This window comes from Octopus bimaculoides, chromosome 4 (assembly GCF_046866305.1).
Source record: "Octopus bimaculoides isolate indiv1 chromosome 4, ASM4686630v1, whole genome shotgun sequence".
In the NCBI taxonomy this organism is placed as follows: domain Eukaryota; kingdom Metazoa; phylum Mollusca; class Cephalopoda; order Octopoda; family Octopodidae; genus Octopus; species Octopus bimaculoides.
The window spans coordinates 930061-952203 of NC_142931.1; the positions used below are offsets into that span (position 1 = coordinate 930061).

The 22143-nt window shown below is 36.9% G+C and overlaps 1 protein-coding gene across 5 annotated transcripts in view; it reads right to left on the minus strand.

The window, feature by feature from the left end:
• Positions 1 to 8224: 8224 nt before the first annotated feature.
• Positions 8225 to 22143, minus strand: part of LOC106881851 (protein ECT2) — a 132733-nt gene continuing 118814 nt past the window's right edge. For 3 of the 5 annotated variants that reach the window (XM_089350133.1, XM_089350135.1, XM_089350131.1), the window contains one exon: positions 20691 to 20847. In XM_089350133.1, coding sequence (XP_089206259.1) covers positions 20810 to 20847 — 38 coding nt within the window. In that variant the 3' untranslated portion in view covers positions 20691 to 20809. Of the gene's footprint in view, positions 9506 to 12120; positions 12267 to 20690; positions 20848 to 22143 lie in introns of those variants that run through there. The other 2 variants (XR_016241345.1, XM_089350132.1) reach the window with 2 other exon arrangements.

Here is a 22143-nt window from a genome sequence, read left to right on the forward strand (position 1 = left end):
CAATGCATTTCGTTATTGTAGTGAAACACTTACTAAAAGGAATTACATAGCAAACGTAGAATATTAATCTAATACCTGTTAAGCGTAGAAAGATATCGTTTGGTGTAACCCGCCGTTCAACTTAGGAATAGTAACATTTGTAGCTAAAATTGTTTACAAGCTCTTTCTGAAATATTTTCTGTATCAACACAGTCAAAGTAATATTAAAATCTAATATTCTACCACTCATAGTTTTGCACAAATATTAGTAAACTACTAAAACTATTAACAGTCTTCCTACCGTTTTCTACCGAACAAACTCCAACAACGTCCCTCTTGATGGAGACTGTAAGTCCAAACATTTGCTATTACAGCAAGGTTAACAGAAATCCGACCAAAGTTCCATATATAAGGATTAACGGCCTTTCATTTAAAACAAGATTTTTTCCATCATACATCAAATATGCATGATTTTATCATCATAAAAACCATAAAGGAAAAGCAGACACGTGGCCGTCGAAATGCTTTTGGAATTTATAGTCAGCCAGCACGTCTTTCAATGTATGATAAAAAAAACTTTATGTTTTACCAGAGCTTATCAATAAAAGTATAATCAGTTTTGCACCTCTGAGAGCTATGAAATTCTATCGTCCAACGTTCAACGACTAAACCACCATTAGAATTAGTTTCATGCTGGAGGCATAGAATTTTTAAAACATTGAATCATTTCAACCAATTATATTTCCAAAAGGTACTTCGTATGTGTTTGCGTATGTGTGTGTGTATGTGTGTGTGTATGTGTGTGTGTGTGTATGTGTGTATGTATGTGTGTATGTATGTATATGTGCAGATTTGTACGTTTTGTTTTATGTATGTATGTATGTATGTATGTATGTCATTAGTCAGTTTATTTCAAGATTAGAACCGGTTTCTAACCTAGATCCAAGGCTCCTTCATTGGAATTTCAACATCAACAACAGGGTATTTTTGTTTGTTTGTATGTATGTATGTATGTATGTATGTGGAGGCGCAATGGCCCAGTGGTTAGGGCAGCGGACTCGCGGTCATAGGATCGCGGTTTCGATTCCCAGACCGGGCGTTGTGAGTGTTTATTGAGCGAAAACACCTAAAGCTCCACGAGGCTCCAACAGGGGATGGTGGCGAACCCTGCTGTACTCTTTCACCACAACTTTATTTCACTCTTACTTCCTGTTTCTGTTGTGCCTGTAATTCAAAGGGTCAGCCTTGTCACACTGTGTCACGCTGAATATCCCCTGGAAAGTTTCACAAATCTTTACAGTTCCAGTGACGGATTGGATCTGTAGCCTTCAAATTAACTTTCTCCTTTCTGGTTTTGAGGAGCCTAATTTCTCAAGATTGGTGTTAAAGCGGTGTGTTACATATCCCAGTAGCCTTATAATTACAGGTATAAACTTGAACTTGTAATCTGGATAGAGTAAGTGTAGATGTCTTAATTGTTCAGCGTAGATGTTCTCTTTATCACTGATCTTCAGCTTTATGTTAACATCCGCTGTGCAGCTAATTTCCACAACTGTGCACAGTTTTTCTTTTCGCTCCCAAATCATTATATCAGGTCTATTGTATTTACATTTTATTGAAGTTTTCACTGGAACATTCCACCAGTATTCCTTTTTATTATGAGTGGCTATGGCCTCTACCATACTGTGGGTTCTTATTTCTTTGTTCTTAGGGATATCTTTCTGCAGATTTCATTATAGAGTGTCCTAGCTACTACGCCATGTCTCATCGGTAGATAATACCGTGATGACATTTTTGGACAACTGCTTATGATGTGGGTGATATCTTCAGTGTGAACTCTACAAAGACTGCATCGGTCGTCACGTTTTACGGCTCTTCTTGCATCTCTATCCCTTTTGTGCACCAGGTACTTGCTTGATATTTCCTATTGCTGGATTGCAAACACATACCCTTCAAAGTGGGAGGTAGTAATCCGGCTATTGGTCCATGATAAACTGCTTTGATGATCGAACGTTACTATCATCACAGAGCTTTCTATTATGTATGTATTATGTATGTATTATGTGTGTGTGTATGTCTGTGTGTATGTGTATGTCTGTGTGTATGTGTCTGTCTGTCTGCCTGCCTGCGTGTGTACACATGCATAAAATCTGAAATGAAATAGATTTAATAAAGCAAAATGTTCAATAGATTCACTGTTACTATTTTGTTTTAAATATAGACAAAAATTAATTTAGAAGACGGTGGCTGTGGCGGCGGCTGCGGCGGCGGCCACCGTCGACAGCAAGAATGATGTTCGTATCGAAATAATACCGTTTTCAGAATAGTGTGGAATTTATGATCGATAATGTAAAGGTTATGGAGAAAAAATGGAGTCAGTCATTGGGGACACTGAACCCAGACCCCAAAAATGTTTGACTTCAAAAGCATTGGATCTCTGGGTCAACCATTCGTCTCATTGATTAAATTATCCACAATAATGCTAAAACATAAAAATTAAAATATGTAACAAATTCTACAAAAACAATTTCTCTGTCTGTGGTGAGGATAAAGAGAGATTGATATTAAATTAACTGAAGTTGACTGAGGTAATTTCAAGGGAGATAACCCCCAATATATCATCCTTGATCTAACTTTTAATACACTTTTTGTGTGATTAATCCTGTCTTCTTCTCCTGTTGTTCCGACAGACAAACAGTCTGTTATGTTGGATTAGTTCACAAGAACCATGCTAAGTTTCGCTTGAGTTAACAGGTATTTTACTCACCACCATACTGGGGACAACCAGTGACTTCCAGGAAAGTCTGGATGGCGACCAAGGAAGGTTGGATATTCTTCGGAGACAGTGGGCCCGTTCTATAAAATCTGGATACCAATGCTGGAAGAAAGCAGAAGGATAAAAACTCCTCGACCATAAACCAATTCTGAGCCATTTCACTTCTGAGTGGTAAATCTTCTTCTGTATTGCTCCCAAAAGGATGGCCTCGTACATAATAACTGAGAATGGATACATAAACAGCTCTAACCAGAAAGGTGTTGTTCCAAGTCTCTCTAGATATCTGAAACACACCGGAGTTCTGAGCCAGATGATCCAAGAGGCCAAAAGAAACAAAGGTGACTTGACAGTGGTCTGGTTAGATTTGGTAAATTCATACGGATCAGTTCTTCAATGAAGAAATCTACAAGTATGATTGCCATACTCCAAGAAATCTAGGAGTATGGTGATCAAGAGAAGCAAATTAACAAATAGAATCAAGTTGCAAGTGCAAGGAGAGGCTATTCCATCAACAGAGGTAAACAAATACATCGAAAGGGGGTTGGGTATCCATCCAAGTTTCAGTTAAATAGACTGGTGCATAAGATTTGGACAATTCCAACTTTCTCTGTCATCCGTATTGGAGGAATTCAAGGTCGTAATGATGTACAGAGAGTCCCAGGATGAGCGTGTCAGACATGTAAGTATCATAACAAGTTCCGGTGGAAAATGGGTGACCAGTACCAGAGATGCAGAGACTGAAAATATGCTGAAGCTATGCGACATTATTGGAATTATCAGGTCATCCCATAAGTTCTGTCCAAATTTTGAATAAAGAAAACAAGTGATCAAATGTTATATTTAATTGAAATTTAATCATCAATGTACTTTGCCTGATTATCTATGAATTCCTTCCGTCTATTTACAAGCTTTTGAATCCCATCAATGTAAAACTCTTTTGGTTTCAAAGCGAAGAACTCTGAAATGTCAGTTTCGACTTCCTCCTGGTTTGCAAAAGTTATGTCCCCCAAATGATTCTGTAAACTTCGAAATAAATGGTGGTCTGAAGGAGCAAGGTTGGGAGAATAAGGTGGATGAGGAATTTTTTCCCAACCAAGCTCTTCGATCTTCTGTGATGTGATCTTTACAGTGTGGGATTGCGCATTGTCCAGATGAAACATCACTCTTTTTCGATTCACTAAAGCGGGTCTTTTTTTCTTCAAAGTTTGGTTCAAATGCTCTAATGACAGACAGTAGACTTGAGCATTGATTGTTGCATTAGGTGGTAACAATTCAAAGTGAATTACTCCTTTGCAATCCCACCAGATAGAGAGAAGAACCTTTTTCTCCGTGAAGTTCCCTTCTCGGTTGTGGTTGAGCTTTTTCCCTTTTATCAAGCCACTGTTTACGACGTTTGACATTTCGATAGAAGATCCATTTTTCGTCTCCAGTCACAAGTCTATCCAAAAAGGGCGAAATGAGTTCGCGAGAATGGAGAGAAGAGCAGATGTCAACTCGGGATTTGCAGCTGCTTTCAGACAATTCATGAGGCGCCCATTTTCCAAGTTTAGGAACCTTTCCAAGTTGTTGAAGATGACAATGAACAGTTGTATGGTTTGAACTAAGCTTTATTGTCAATTCTTCAACTGATAATGCAGGATTTTCTCCAAGTAACGCCTCAAGGAGCTTATCATCAAACTCAACTGGACGTCCTGTTTGATCTTCATCTTCAAGGCTGAAATCTCCACTTCTGAATTTTGCAAACCATCTTCTGCAAGTTCTTTCATTCAAGCATTCTTTCCCATGAACTGAGTGTATGTTTCGAGTCGCTTCGGCTGCAGAGTTTCCTTTTTTGTACTCATAAAGCATTATGTGTCTCAAATGCTCTTTGGATACTTCTATGTTAGAAAGGGTTTTAATCAAAGACGTTTTAATTCTATTATTCTGTAAAATAATATTTAATTAGCTTAAATGTACACAAATGCATAAAAATAATTTTAAATTCCAATGGACATTCTCAAATACTATTAAATTTCATTCAATTTTTAAAAAAGTAAAATCGGACAGAACTTATGGGATGACCTGATACATGCAGAGCCTCAGTTCTTGCCATTTCCAACTATGGAAGAAGGCAGATATCAAAGAGAGGAGGACAGAAGTAGGCACAAAGAGGATGAAAGAAGAATGGCATGTGCTGTGGAACTGGTATCTCAGGGAGCCAAGACTAAATGGACAGATTTGTGGAGACATGGGGGTCACATGAACAGATTTGTGGAGACATGGGGGTCACATGGACAGATTTGTGGAGACATGGGGGTCACATGGACAGATTTGTGGAGACATGGGGGTCACATGGACAGATTTGTGGAGACATGGGGGTTGTATGGACAGATTTGTGGAGACATGGGGGTCACATGGACAGATTTGTGGAGACTGGGAAGCTTTCCTGTACCTCCTTCCTGTTTGACACACTCCCAGCACCAACAAACCAGCACAGGTAGCATCTGAGGAGGAACCAGCTGTGTAGACTTTGTGGAGGAAGGAGTACCTCGGAATATTTCTTGTCAGGGTGAAATATCACTTACTCAAAGACATCACAAGTGGTGCCGTGTTAAGGTGCTTGTAATACTCGCTCACTCCCTGGAACTGGAAAGGCTCAAGAAACACCATAAGCAGAGGACAACAACACCAGCAATCAAATTCGTGAAAGGAGAAAAAACAGGAAAAAATGTTATAAGACGAATAATGATATTGTGCTCAGATAATAACTTTATAAACGAACAAAGAAAACATTGCAACAATTCCAAACCAAAGTGCAAAATGGAGAACTGTAACTTCAATTGTCCACGATGCAACATAAACCGTCTGTACCACAGTGTACTCAGGCGAAAACAGTAAATTCACAACAAAGAGTCAATGTATTTTTATTGTCATTTGGTAGAGTGCATAAAGTTATCTCCTCGGACGAATCGACGTAAGCTTAAATAATAAATGATATGGGGGGGGGTGAAAAACATGATAGAATCGTATCCACTGATTGGATGACAATAAAACAATGTTTTGTGTCAAGACAAATGGGGTTGTCTCATCTCCCTTTTCATTAAAAGATGAATAGTTGGTATATAAGTTTTATTTTGAGAGTTTACCTCTATGTATTCAGCAGGCTTTCGATTTCCACTGGACCATCGTAAATTTGACAAAGTAGTTTTATTTTGAGGGTTTACCTGTACGTATTCAGCAGATTCTCTATTCCAACTGAACCTACCGAAACTTTCTAATTGAGTTTGAATGTCTTGATTTTTCCTATTTCCTTGATCTTGATTCATAGATAGTGGTATTGACGGCTCTCTCTCTCCTCCATCTTAACTGGTTATGGTGCTGCTTTTGGAATTGACCAGGGAGTGCTTATCCAAATAAGTAATTATGAGGCTTTTGCACATTTCGAACATGTTTACACAAGAGATTCAATATCTTTGTCAAGTCCCCAAAAATAAATGTAGCTTCTTGCTAAAGCCTTCGTTCTTCATGTTCCTGGATGATGTTTGTGAAATTTGTTAACTACCAACTTTTTAAGACTGTTTGGAATAACAGTACGATTAGCCATCATTAAACAGTCATCAACAACTGAGAGATAATCACACTTCCAACTGAACTGTTGCATATCTTTATCACAGACATATCTATGATATTTAATAACTTTTTGTAGAACAGGTTCGTTTAATGTTTCTTGTTTTACCAACTCTAAAATAACAGGTAAAAATCTGATTGAATCCATTGGCACTCGTTGCATCTCAGCTTCGATGTTCGTATTGGCAATTAGGACGTCTTCGGTCATTGCTGAGTATTCAGTTATTTGTAGTGAAAGATAATCAAAAGATAAAGTCGATACTTCAAATTAAATTACAGCCCAAAAGCAGAGTTGCCCAGCGCTGCAAACAATTCGCTGTATATACTGAGATTCCAGATTTTGAACCAAATATTTTCCAGAGTGGTTTATGGTCAGTTTGAAGAGGAAACATTCTACCATATATCATGCGATGGAATTTTTTTACTGCATAAACAAGTGCCACTGCTTCCTTTTCTATTTGTGAACATTTCTTTTCAACTCTTGATAGACTTTTTGAAGTAGGCATAACTGGTTAATGTGACCCATCCACCATTTTATGCTAGACTACTGCTCCTATTCCATAATCTGATGCATCTACAGCAACGATAATTTCTTTATTTGGTTACAGCAACGATAACCTCTTTATCCGTGTGTGTTTTTGTGTGCGTGCGTATGTCTGTTTGTATGTATGCATGTATGTATATGTGAGTGTACTTATATTTATCCAAGTGAGTCTGTAGATATTCACGAAAGGATATGCCTGTATGTAAATCTTCAGTAGGCATGTACAGAGTGTAATAAATAAATGTGAGAACATGCAAACTAAGTTTGTATTTAGATGTGTATGTGTATAAACTGTGCATGCATGAATGACACTACATTCCAGTTAAGACGTGCTTTTAGTAAAAAGCAAGCTGGGGAGCAATGAAATTATGCTCTTGATCTAGAATAGACAGCTCTGTCTTGGCTGCCTGACTACAAGAGTGTGTGATCAAAGCTACGAGCTGTATGTCACAATTTAATTGAGCTGTCTGACTATAAGGTCTTGATCAAAGTTGCTGTGTTACTGTTTAAATTTTGGACCATCATATAACTGTCAGCTGTCTGATCAATGGTGAGCTGAACCAGCTGTCAGAAATGTTATGTGAGCTGCAGGCTGCTGTAATGTATATATATATATATATATATAATGTAATGTATATATATATATATATATATATATATATAATGTAATGTATATATATATATATATATATATATATATATAATGTAATGTATATATATATATATATATATATATATATATATATATATATATATATATATATATATATATATATATATATATATAAACTAAGATTGAGACACCTGACGACTATTGGCGATTTTTAACTGAACAAAATTTATTCAGATATAAATATTTAAATATATCTCATCACTAAAGATGAAGTTAATAATCTGTAAAACGTTTAATCAGGGAAAGAAGGGAGTATTTCTTTAGATATGTGGTCACAATGGTCAAATAGAATGAAATATATCTAGAAAAAGAAATCGGGTTGCTTTGGGGAGGCATATTTCTACAGAATTTGTATTTTTATCGAATAGATTTTATGTTTTGTTTGTCTGAAAGAAGGAAGGACAAAAGACTACATAAATTTGAACCAAAAGCCAAATTAACGGATTCTACTTTGAGAATCAGACAATGACAACTGGAATGACTGACCTATATATGAGAGTGAATTATATTCAAAATCCTGAAAACTATATATACTGACCAACAGCTTCATCTCAGACTAGTTCCAGTGGAACCATGTCAGTGACCAGGTTGCAGTTAGTGTGAAGAAAATGTTGACACAAAACAAATAATTAAGAGAAGTTAACAGTTTTTGCATATTTTTGAATCACTGATATGTATCTTCCACGCCGTAATTGCTATTACATATTGGTTTTCGTGAAATTAATTTTATTTTCGTAAAAGCCATAAGTTGCCAAGTTACTTGGAAGACAAAAAAATGACAAAAACTTTTAAAAAGTCAATTTCGATAGCAAAAAAAAAATTACTTGGTGAATCATTGTTTTGGAATATTTGAACTTTGAATCAGTAGAACATAGTCAGCTGTCATTAATTAGTGGATATAGTTATGAGAATATAAGATTTCTCTTATTAGAACAAGGTCAAGGTTGCATATTTGTATCAATCCTACATTTTTTACTGGTATATTTTTGTTATCAATTGTACGTAGGACTAAAGAATCCAGAATCCAGGTAAAAGGAAAAATCACTGATGTTGCGATTAGCCGCTCGACTGAATAAAAATCCATTATATGCAGAAGTAGTAGTACTAGGTTAACGCATCCATAAAGGATTTGAGTCCCAAACGAATTCATAGTTAATTTACCTTTAGCATTTTTTATGTATCAAATATGATATACAAATAACTATTTTAGTCTAATACTGCTTTTGTTGCATAGAACGGTTTTTTTCCCTCTCTAATTTGCATTTAGTTTCTGCTTCTGGATTTCAAAGTATGTTCTGTGGTAGAGGTAACCCATTCTCTTACTCGTCTCTCCAGAAGTCTTGCATTATATTTGAATGAATACACCGTGGTCACCTTTGTCTAATGACATCAGAATCGTTACGCATACATCACCCACCACAACTATTACACAATCTAGTATTTTCTGGAATTACACAGCACATTATGTTTCTCCTTTTATCGACTCTGAAGCTTGTTATGTTGTGTATAGGTTGCATGAAAACAATTTTTCTACATTTACAAGAATTTCATGTTCAAACGAACCATTTCTTGAATACACTGCAATGAATTCTCCTCAACATCCCTTTTACTCTTCGTCCTAGTCTCACTAATCTCCTGCAATAACTTCCAAAAACCCTTTCGTTGTCACATCCTTGATATTCCACTGAGTCAATGATGGGAAAACTGAGAGGGTTTCTATGTCCGTCTACGACATTTTTAGCGAAAGTATGGGACAAACTGCCTGGTTATACTGACTTGTAAAGGACAGTTATGGACATAATACAGTACAAAGGAAGAAAGTAACATCTCAGTTGACTTCTATGTTTGGACAGCTTGTCACTTCTGAATCATTGCACCTCATCCCCGAGCATGTTTGACACAAAGTTTCATTGAAATAACGAGTAATCTACAGAACATAAGAAAATGATAATAATTAGGAGCCAGAGAGTGTAATGTATAGCAATAATAGGAAATATTTATTTTGTGATGTAATGTAAATGTGCACGTATTAGGGTTGGAATCAATACATATTAATTAGATATAATAAAGTATATCATTAAGGAAAACTATAAACATTTCATTTTCATCAGGAAATTTCTCGGTTATATCACAAATTCAAGTAGAAAAAACATGAAAGTAACTTGTTGTTTTCCCTTTAAATTCTGCCCTCACAGGGATGTGAAAATCATGGAACAACTCGAATGAAGAGTAGTAATTCTAAAGTGGTTATGTTATGCTGTACAGTTACCTCCCTTACAAAACATGGGAATGTTATCAAAATTCTATTACAGCGTACAAAGATATATCGTTGACCTAATGAGGTAGTCTTTATATTGTAACTCAGTCTACCCAAAATAGCAGTCAAATCCCGGTCAATATGATGAAGACAGAAAGGAAAGGACAGCACAGTTTCATTCTGCAATAAATAAACATTCTTTTTGTTAATGAAACTTACGTAAGATGATGTAACTAAATATCTTATGAACAAACTCTCATCATTTCTTTTATATTCTACATCCATTTCTATGGTGGGGGGCACATGCCTTAATGGTTAGGATGTTGCGAACGTGAGGTCATGGTTTCAATTGTTGGACCGGGTGGTGCGTTGTGTTCTTGAGCAGAATACTTCATCTCACATTGCTCTGCAATCATTGAGACAATGCAGCTGAAATTACTATCATTTCTGAAGAAACCTGACACAAAAATCAGTAAACCAGCCATTTTATCAACTGAATAAAATGCCAAGAATCCTTCCAGCCTACCACTGGTTATCAAAGGAAAAATATCATGTTTTTATTCACTCAGAGACTCGACTTCCATTCATTCAGGATTCTGCTACATTACTGACAATCCTTACCGGGAAATCCTCGGAAAAGACTGGAATGAGAAATTTGGGTTATGACGCCACAAAGTAAAGTAACACACACTCTTTAAAACAGGACTGGTTGTGTTGATGTTGAACAGGTTACATACAGCAACCGCATGGGAAATTGTGTTGATGTTGAACAGGTTACATACACCAACCGCATGGGAAATTGTGTTGATGTTGAACAGGTTATATACACCAACCGTTGGGAAATTGTGTTGATGTTGAACAGGTTACATACAGCAACCGCATGGGAAATTGTGTTGATGTTGAACAGGTTACATACACCAACCGCATGGGAAATTGTGTTGATGTTGAACAGGTTACATACAACAACTGTTGGGAAATTGTGTTGATGTTGAACAGGTTACATACACCAACCGCATGGGAAATTGTGTTGATGTTGAACAGGTTACATACACCAACCGCATGGGAAATTGTGTTGATGTTGAACAGGTTACATACACCAACCGCATGGGAAATTGTGTTGATGTTGAACAGGTTACATACACCAACCGTTGGGAAATTGTGTTGATGTTGAACAGGTTACATACACCAACCGCATGGGAAATTGTGTTGATGTTGAACAGGTTACATACACCAACCGTATGGGAAATTGTGTTGATGTTGAACAGGTTACATACACCAACCGTATGGGAAATTATGTTGATGTTGAACAGGTTACATACACCAACCGCATGGGAAATTGTGTTGATGTTGAACAGGTTACATATACCAACCGCATGGGAAACTGTGTTGATGTTGAACAGGTTACATACACCAACCGTTGGGAAATTGTGTTGATGTTGAACAGGTTACATACACCAACCGTTGGATGTTGCGAACGTGAGGTTACATACACCAACCGTTGGGAAATTGTGTTGGTGTTGAACAGGTTACATACACCAACCGCATGGGAAATTGTGTTGATGTTGAACAGGTTACATACACCAACCGCATGGGAAACTGTGTTGATGTTGAACAGGTTACATACACCAACCGTATGGGAAATTGTGTTGATGTTGAACAGGTTACATACACCAACCGTATGGGAAATTGTGTTGATGTTGAACAGGTTACATACACCAACCGTATGGGAAATTATGTTGATGTTGAACAGGTTACATAGACCAACCGCATGGGAAATTGTGTTGATGTTGAACAGGTTACATATACCAACCGCATGGGAAACTGTGTTGATGTTGAACAGGTTACATACACCAACCGCATGGGAAACTGTGTTGATGTTGAACAGGTTACATACACCAACCGCATGGGAAATTGTGTTGATGTTGAACAGGTTACATACACCAACCGCATGGGAAACTGTGTTGATGTTGAACAGGTTACATACACCAACCGCATGGGAAACTGTGTTGATGTTGAACAGGTTACATACACCAACCGCATGGGAAGCTGTATGCCTTTCCTATCACTCATTTTCCAGAGTGTTCTCAGTGCATTTTATCATGACACCAACACTAGGAAAGTTGTTATGTCCTCAACAAGACAAGACTAAAAGCTCTTCTTCACTCTATTCCATCTTCATTCAACCATCAATCACTTTATTGTGTATTGGGGGGGGGGGGGGGTATCTTGGCACTCAGTGGCACTAGAGAAGTTGCAGAGCCCTTGACAAATATAAATTCACTCACCTATATATGGGTAGGTGGATATTTTTTTCTGGAAGTACCAGTAGAAGCTGTCTCACTGAGGAGTCCAATAAGACTGGAACATGTCCAGGGTTGTCACTACTGCTTTGACCAGAATTAATAAAGTTCATTTTTTTTCTTCATTGTACCTGTAATTTTAATTAACACATATTGGTTCATTACATTAACTACGATAACAGTGACTTTGTACCACTTTACCATTTAACTCAGTAACAGAGTTGACACCAACACAGACATCGATAATGTTTCAATGTAGAGAGAAGTTTGCTTGCCAAATGTGTCCTGTTCTTAAGCAAATTACTCTCTGAAATTCATGTCTTGCCAAATAACATTAACAAGAGGTAAAAAAAAAAAACAGTGTATTCAGATATCAAAAGTTTATTTTTACAGAATCATTGGCTCGTAACCAGCACACATACACAATATTTTATTTTATTTATTTATATATATATATATATATATGTGTGTGTGTGTGTGTGTGTGTGTGTATGTATGTATCGTTTCGTTTCATTTCATTACATTTCATTTCTTCCATGCCAGCTGCTCTAGATTATTTTCATAAAACATTGTAAACTGAATTCAGCATCTTCTAGTTTCATTTAAATGAAGTGCGCTGAACCACACCAAAACAAAACCCAACTATGTGTGTAATTACATATAGGGAGGTACATCATTATATTATCATCTAATATTATATATCTGTATGAGTGAGTATTATATACATGGGAGGGAGATATAGTCATAATAGTAGTCTAACTAGAAACAAGTTAATTATCTGTTCCATGAAATAATACGACCAATATAAAGCTAAAGTATAATTTTTATATTCATTATTGATATTCTGTTGACACTGCTGAATTCCTTAATGGCCATGTCAAATAGTTCCAAGACTAACAGCAAATGTAGGACTTAGAACAATTACAATTGACGTTGTATTCATTAATAAATGCCTTGTCATTTGGGTCTTGTTCTTGCTGACATGGATGGGGGGGTAGAGATTTCACAAATATAAAACATTGCGATGTATCTTCGGAGTAATTTTCTTTTCACAGCTGAAGTGAGACAGACAGACAGACAGACAGACAGACAGACAGAAGAGCAGCTGTTGTAAATTGATCCCCGTAAGACAAAGCAGTCTGCAGCCAGACTCTTCGTGATTTTGGTCTGTCAAGAAAAAAGAAAATATGATGTGTGACAATGCCAAGAGATTGCTTATTTCATTCCATGATTCTTTACTGAATGGCAAGAAATTATATTAAGAACGTTAACAAAGAACACACACACAATAAACATTTCCCTCATCCCTACAAAAGCTCAACTTTAAAGAGAACAAGGCTGTGGTTAACTAAAGTATTTATTTCAATAAACAGGACTAGTAATAATGGCAGAAAGGGTGTAGTTTTAGGGGGTGGAGTTACTTGAAACCATCAACCCCATTATTTGACAGATACTTCCTTTTGTCAATCCCAGAGAAATGAAAAAGTAAAGCTGATCTCAGTGGAATTGCAATGAAGAATGGACGGAGCTGGAAAAAACCCAAGCTTTTCTTTTTTTTTTTGGTGCAGTGGTGAGGTTTAATGCTCCAACGACTCTGTCAACCCACCGAATTTAATAGTAATAATTGCTTCTAACACTGATACAAAGCCGGAAGTTTTGAGGGGAAAGGATATTCGTTTAGATCAAACCTTGGTTAGTATTTTATTTCAGTGACCCTGGAAGAATAAAAAAGACAAGTTCACCTTGACAGGAACTGAACTCAGGGTGGAGGGTACTGTTACTAAACGTTGTCCAATACTAATGATTCTACCAATCTACCTTCCTTTGACCACTCAAATATATACAAAATGCTTTCTATAAACATACAGGTGTGTACATACACAACAAAGAGGGGGGGGGGGACCCATCAAACAAAACATTTAAAAATTATAGACACAATATAATAGAAAGACAACCAGAAAAGTTGTGGGCATTTTCAGTGAGGAAGGGTGAGAGAGCAGCTGAAGACCCTCAATCATCACCTGCTGCTGCTGCTGCCCCTGCCCCAGATTCGTGCCCTCTCTGCCCTCTCCAGTATTATGAAAGAATGACAGAAAAGAAGTACAAGAACTGGTCTGTAACTGACAAAGCAACTCGAAGAGCTGGAAATAGCGATAAGCAAAATGTAGGGGCTGGAAGCAGAGACAATTCCTATAAAAGGGGCTTTGGGAGGGACATAAATATCTGTACACAAATTGGTGCAGGCATGGCTTAGTCAGATGGCTTCAGGTTCAATCCCACTGCATGGTAGCTAGAACAAGTTTCTTCTACTATAGCCCCAGGTCAACCAATGCTTTGTGAGTGAATCTGGTAAATGGAAACTGTATAGAAGCCCATCGTATACATGCGTGTACATCTTTTTGCTTTGACTTTGCAGAACAGATGTAAGTGAGCATCACTGTCGTACAAGCGGTGGCCTTCATTTCCAATCTACCTTGAAAAACATGTCTAGCCAAGGGGTGGGGAAATATTACCTTCCTTGGAAACAGGTGAGGGTTGGCAACAGAGAGAGCCTCCAGCCATAAAATAATCCACCTTAATAAATTCTGACCCATGCAAGTATGGAAAAATGAACGGTAAAAGGATGATGATGAAATACATAACAAAATCCCAAGACTTAGACAACATACAGGAAACATCATTACTAAGTATCACATTGATAGACTAGTGTGAATAGAAAATACAGGAGTCCAAGGCCCACAAAGCTGTGTTCAGTAACAAATTGAAAATTAAGTGTACTCAGTAATATTGTTTCTATTTAAGGAATAAGATCAGTAATTTTGAGGGAAGAATGTCTTTTTAGTCAATCAACTCCAGTACGTAACTGGTATTTTAGTTTATCAATCCTGAAAAGATGAAAAACAAAGATAACCTTTGCAAGATTTAAACTCGGAATGTAAAGAGACAAAAGAAATACAGTGAGGCATTTCGTCTGATGCTCTACCAATAGGAACAAGACAAAGGAAATTCTTCAAAGTGGTATACAATCAGGCAACCCAAAAATATGACTGGTACATATTCTTTTGGCTACAGAAGGATATGACAAGGTGGTTAAATGTCCCCTTCACAACTTTAGTTTTTGCTTTGAACACTTTGCACAGTATTTTGGGTAAGATGCTTTTTAGCCTAACCTTAGGACAATGTAAATTTTGTCAGTGGAATTTGAACCAGTCTGGTCGGAGGTCAAAGAGAAGAACCATTCCTATTCTTGCTGGACTTAATCCATTGGCCAGTTTAAAAGCCGGCACCAACACCACCACCTCATCGGTGGGTGTCTGTAACAGAGCTCAGTCTGAAGATAACTTGCTGCCTTCTGCATTTAGATAAAGTCACATACATACACAGCATAACTGTGGAAGCATCAAGAAATATCTAAGTTTTATTAACGATGTAATAATATATTAGGTTAACGACTGCTTGGAGGGAAAAGAAGCAGGAAGTTGGCTGCGGAACATAAACCAAATATCTTCTGCATCTGCAGGCAGCTTTTTTGCCTTTTGCCTCCCAAGGGATCAACGCTATCATATACAGCAGAATTTGCCTCATTAACACACACACACACACACACACACACACACACACATATATACATACAGATGTATGTGTGTATGTGTGTGTGTGTGTGTGTGTGTATACACATAAATGAAGAGCAATTCTACATTGGAGTAAAATGTAGGCTGTAAATGCAGAGAACGTGCAAAAACTAGAAATAAATTAAGGGTGCATGCTCTGCTGGATGTGCAACACCAATGTGCACAGTGACAAAGAGAGAAAAACCGGGTGTAGGAGGCATCAAAAGTAGTGTGATGTGATGTGTATAGATGAAGAGAGTTGCAGAAAGAAGAACTGGTCACTAAATGTTGATGGAACCTGTAGGAGTGAGTTTCAGGAAGAAGCTATCAGACAAAGGAGTGAAAACCAATGTCAGGAGGTTATTGAACCTCACCAAAAGAGATGACAAAAGACTGAGAGGATTCGTCAAAACCCCATGCTTGACAAAAATCTCATCTACCTTCCCAGCAACTCTCCAACATCAATCCCCTCTTCACTATTCTCTGCAACTATTTCCTCCTCAGCTGCTGTAATTATACGACAGCAGAGTTGCACCTATTCCACTCTTCTGCGCTACCAATATTCCCCCTTCTTGCGACCACTTCTTTTCTCACCCACTTTGCACTCACATCATCATCATCATCTATTGAACACCCCTTTTCCTTGAACACTCCCATGTCCACTATCAAAATCCTTTTTTATTGTAACCCACTACATCCACCCTGTGTGCCTCTAATCTCTGGGGTTTTTTGGTTTTTCTTTTATTCAGTCTTACTCCTGTCCCCACCACACTTCACATCGTCTTCCTATTCCACTGTTGTTCTCCAGTTCATCTTCTTTTCCTTAACCTCCTGCTATTTTCCTTCACTTACCCCCACAAACTGAGATGCATCATTGTCTACACCTCCACCCATGTTCCCCATTCACTTCTATTCTCATCTCTAATCATTTGTCAATCTCCTTTCACAATCTCAGGAACCTACAAATCTAGCCATCTTCATTTCTCTACTTTTTCTTATAGCCACCACCACCACCACCCCACAATACCTTATCACCCCCATTTTGTCTCCCTTTCCTGCTGGGATAGTCCTGTACCTCTTCTACGGCCGAAACACTTATTCCTGTCCATCTATCATAGGTTAACCTCTCAATGCCTGGCATAAAGCCACTGCTCTCGACATTGCACCTCCACTCAGTCCCCTGCTTCATAAGATCCTATCAAACCATCTAACCTACAGTCGCTTGGAAAACAGATGGATTATGATGATTATGGACACACGGACACACACACACAAACATACCAGTGTGTTTACTGGCATGTCATCTCCTTTGAGTCAAAATGTAACTTAGCAATTTGAGAAACAGGATCAATAGATAAGTTCCAAACTGAAGTACTGAGGTCAATGTGATTATGTAAAACTCTTGAAAATGGCACTATGCTCCAGCATAGCCGCAACCCAATAACTGAAACCCATAAAAAAAATTAAAAAAGCAAACACAAGAATAAATTGAAGTCCAACTATAAACAATAACTCTACCAACATGCTCATATCAACACTGTTGTTGTTGTTGTTGTTGTTTTATTGCTATCATCACTATTATTATTATTATTATTATTATTATTATTATTATTACTATTATTATTATTATTATTATTATTATTATTGCTGTTGTTATCACTATTATTATTATTATTATTATTATTATTATTATTATTATTCTCTGTCAATATCAGCAGAGAAATTCGTTGCCTGACTGGCCTTCGTAGGATTTTCGAGTGAGATCGTTGCCAGTGCCCCTGGACTGGCTCTTGTGCGGGTGGCACATAAAATACACCATTTTGAGCGTGGCCGTTGCCAGTACCGCCTGACTGGCCTTCGTGCGGGTGACACGTAAAAGCACCCACTACACTCTCTGAGTGGTTGGCGTTAGGAAGGGCATCCAGCTGTAGAAACTCTGCCAAATCAGATTGGAACCTGGTGTAGCCATCCGGTTTCACCAGTCCTCAGGCAAATCGTCCAACCCATGCTAGCATGGAAAGCGGACGTTAAACGATGATGATGATTTGCTGTATGCAAAAAGTAAACTAGTGACAGTTGTGCGAAAACTTTTGATTATCATTGACTCAAAATATTGTCACTGATTAAATAACGAAATTATGAAAAAATAAGCTTGAATTATTTGTGATACAATAAAATAATGATATCCCAATAAAATGATGTCTATTAATATTGAAACTTTATTAGTTGTTGTTAAAAACACAGGCATTTCCCAGAGAGGCAAACAAGATAAATATTAGATTAAGACTATAATTAAAACAGCAAAGCGAAATTAACATGTATCGTGGGTGAACATTTGTAGGAGCTGGTAAACAGGGTCAGAAGGGCTACAATGACATTGTAAACCAAAGCAGAAACACTTCAAAGGATTATATACAAACTGACCAAACTGATGGTGGCTTATAGCAAAAACAAATATAAACAAAGGTTTAATGGTATGGAAGACTTGTACATAGGTTAAATGACATATGCTTTATGATAAAACCATATTTTTAATGGCATGAAAGACATTGACATGGGTTTAATTGCATATATGTTTAATGGGATGGTAGGCATAGACCAATAATTAATAGATATACATAACAGTATGACAAATACATGATTAATGGTATGGTGGAGATCTGTGTATGGCAACTCAGATATTATGTTTAATGACATGGTAAGCAGACGTATACTTAATGGTATGGTGGAGCAAACAGACGGTTAATTGGGTGGCATGAAAGACATTACCATAGGTTTAATGGTATAGCAGACAAACATTAATTGCTGATGGATGAGGACATTCATTTAATACCATAGAAGGTAATGGGCATATTTAATGGCATGAATATGTGTTTAACAGCATACTAGACAAAGTTTTGATGTTATGCCAAACAGATTAAATGTATTTCATGGCATGGTAAATGTAGCCATAGGTTTTTACAGGACCTAGAGAAAGGCAACAATGCCAATGAGCCTCCTCTTCAGCAACCCTAACCCAGCTGCACTGAAGTGGATTGTGCTCAAAGGTCAAACAACAGTGTTAAATTGAGGGCCAATTTAACTTTATCAACTCAAGATCAGTAACAACCCTTTCCAACTTTCATAAGGTTTTAGTTAAACTGAGGCTTGCTCAAGATTCTGCAGAATGGGACTGACACTAAAACAACATTTAATGGCCATCGTGAACAAGTAGATCAAATGGCATGGTGAACATACGACAGACATTTTAATAGAATGGAACATAAAATATTTGTACAACAACTGTGAAAAAAAAACCTAACCAAATGACACTTTAATATTACAGGAAATATACACAATGGTATAAGTGCATACATACATACTGGTATGGTAAATATACACACACAGTAGTATGGCAGATATACACACAATAATTACAGATGATGGAGAAGAGAGAAGAGTTTAGAGTCAGGGCTGAGTTGAAAGACAAAGAATGGGATAAGAAGAAGAAGAAGAAGGATATTAGCAGTTTGTCTTGACAAGAACAGAAAGTAGTAAAGAAATCTAAAACCTTTAGATTTCTTTCTCAAAATATTTTCTAATATCACACACCAATGTATGGTGGTCCAGTGAGAAAAAAAAGAGTGATTTAATATGAGAAGTAGTTAGACCAGTAGCATTTCGAGAGTGTATACTATTGTAAGAGAAGATGACGAAAAAGAGTAAATAGGCTTAAAACTGATGGAGACTGATAGAGTAAATAACTTTTAAATTCTCAATGATTGGAAATAAGAAATTAAATGCTAAAACAACATTTGAAAATAAATGAATAATAAAAACACAAGAAGTACATTCTTTCTCTACTTAAAAAGTCTTGGTTTTTCTCTGGACACAAATTAACTTTGATAACAAATTCAGCCAACGAACAAGATAATAGATAGTAAAAAAAAAATACACTAAACAAAAAATGGATACATAAGGTAAAAAGTTGCAACAAACTGCTTTTGCAGAATGGAAGTAAAATGGTGAAAAGAAAAGTATACAGACATATATATGTCATTATTAATTTAGACTCAAGAATGATTACTGCAGAAAAAAATGTTTAACAGACTTTTTAGAGGAAATTTAGGACCATGTGCATGCAAGCAAGTGCACACACACACACACACACACACACACACATGGAATATATGCTTCTGTGAGAGAGAGAGAGAGAGAGAGAGAGAGAGAGAGAGAGAATGAAAGTGAGATATTGAGAAATAGAAAAAAAGAAAACAAAATCAGTCAGACAGGCAGCAGACAGAGAGGGGAGGTAATAAGTCCAAGAAAAAAAATAGAAAAAGTTATTATTGTGTTTGATATTCAATATTGAAAATAAATAGTCAACATGCCTTTTTTTTTTGCTCCCCATTATCTCAAATTTTTTTTCATAAATATAAAATTTCAGTCACTTATTTTGCAATTTATCTTTAAAAAAAAGCTCATATGATTCAATAAGAAGTTATAAAAAAAAAGCCAAGATAATTTAGAAAAAAAAATCTAAAACAAATCACAGATGTTGAAAACAAAAATAAAAAAGACATGCAATTAATAATTGGTATCAATAAGTAGATGGTATGTTAAAAACTTTCTTTTTCAAATTATATATACGCACACCAAACTGTAATCATTATATATGTGTGGTTGTGTGTGTGTGTGTCCCATCAATACTAACCAAAACCATTATATATAAGATGTTCCACCAATATTAACTAGATTTAACCATCTAATATGTGGGTGTGTGTGTTGTGTGTGTATAATGTTCCATATTGAGTCCATTTAACCCTTGTATATATATATATATATATATATATATATGTGTGTGTGTGTGTGTATATATATATATATTGCATATTATGTTCCATCAATATTAAATAGCAGGACTGCAAACTAACAGGGCCGCCACCACATCAGGATATTGGAAAGGAAGAAAGAAAGCAAAAAGGGTGCATTGGAGAAAGAGGGAGGGGGGGGGGGGGGGGGGTAAAGAGGGGGGGGGCTTCGTTGCAACTGTTTCCTTACTCAAGGCCAGCTTCTCAGGTTCGCTAGACGTGGTAAATTTGCGTATTCCTTTCGAAATGCCCTGGAAATAAAAAGAGTAAAAATGAAATGTCTTTGGAAACGGTTTTCTCTCCTATTGAATGAAAAGAAAATAAGAAATTCAATTATGTACAGCAAACATCTCAAAGAGTCTGTTAAATATGTCCTTTTCTCTCTTTCTCTCTCACACACACACTGGTTAGTCAATATATTTCTGATAGTGGTGGCGGTGGGAGGGAGAAAGGACAGTAAAAAATATCTGTGGCTGAGTGTTGGGTGAGTTGGTGCATACATATGTGGGCTTGGGTTACACAACCAGGAAAACAAGGCTGCGTGAAGACATGCTGTCCAAGAGACACATTCAACTCGTAGTGATGACTATGTCGAACATAAAGTGTGGGTGGGTGTGTGTGTGTGTGTGTGTCTCTCTCTCTCTCTCTCTCTCTCTCTCTCTTTCTCTCTCTCTCTCTCTCTGAGAGAAAATTCCATGTTGTTCTCAAGTTTAGAAAGTTCTTTTTCTCTCAATCAATATCTTCAGTTGTTGAGTTGGAAAATTTTACATTTCCTGAGTGAATGACATTGTGATTGTTAGGTTGGAAAACTTGTGAGTTTGGAGAACAGGGGGAAACCCACAGACTCAGATGATGAATGCAACTCTGACGCAACCAACCACCATGACCATCACCAACAACAACTACAGATAAACGAAACAATGGTGAAACATCAAGTCAAATGGAAAGTGAGGTGGCTGGTGGAGGGGCAGAACAGAAGACATTGTTTTGTGTCTTGTTCCATTCTCAACTGACTAAAACAGACGCAGGAGATGCTACAAAGGTAATGACCAATCTCCCTTCCTCTAGATTTAACAAGTAAACCCTACCCACCCACTACCTGTGTCTCAAGTTCTTGTTGGACATCACAAAATTATATTCAGTGGAAACCCTTCCTGATAGCAAACCCCACCTTGTTTCTAACAAAGGTAACGATTCCCATTGTCTATCGAGGCCCTGTGAAAACATGAATGGACATGCTTTCGCAAGGACCACCATTTATACGAACAGTAACACACACAAAGACAAGGTAGAATACACACACATACAAATGGTTTCTTCCAGCTTCCATATAGTAATTTTATTGACAAATGTTGGTCTAATACTCATTATCGTGACAGATAAACCAAGATAACTATTCTACAGACAGTAAACCATTTATATAACAAACAATTAAATTAGTCGTCATATGACCTTCATTTGCCAGGAGTTTTCAATGCTTTCTTGCCCCCAAAAAAAACAAATAAATAAGCTCTATGTTTACCAATCGATGTAACATCTAACAGACT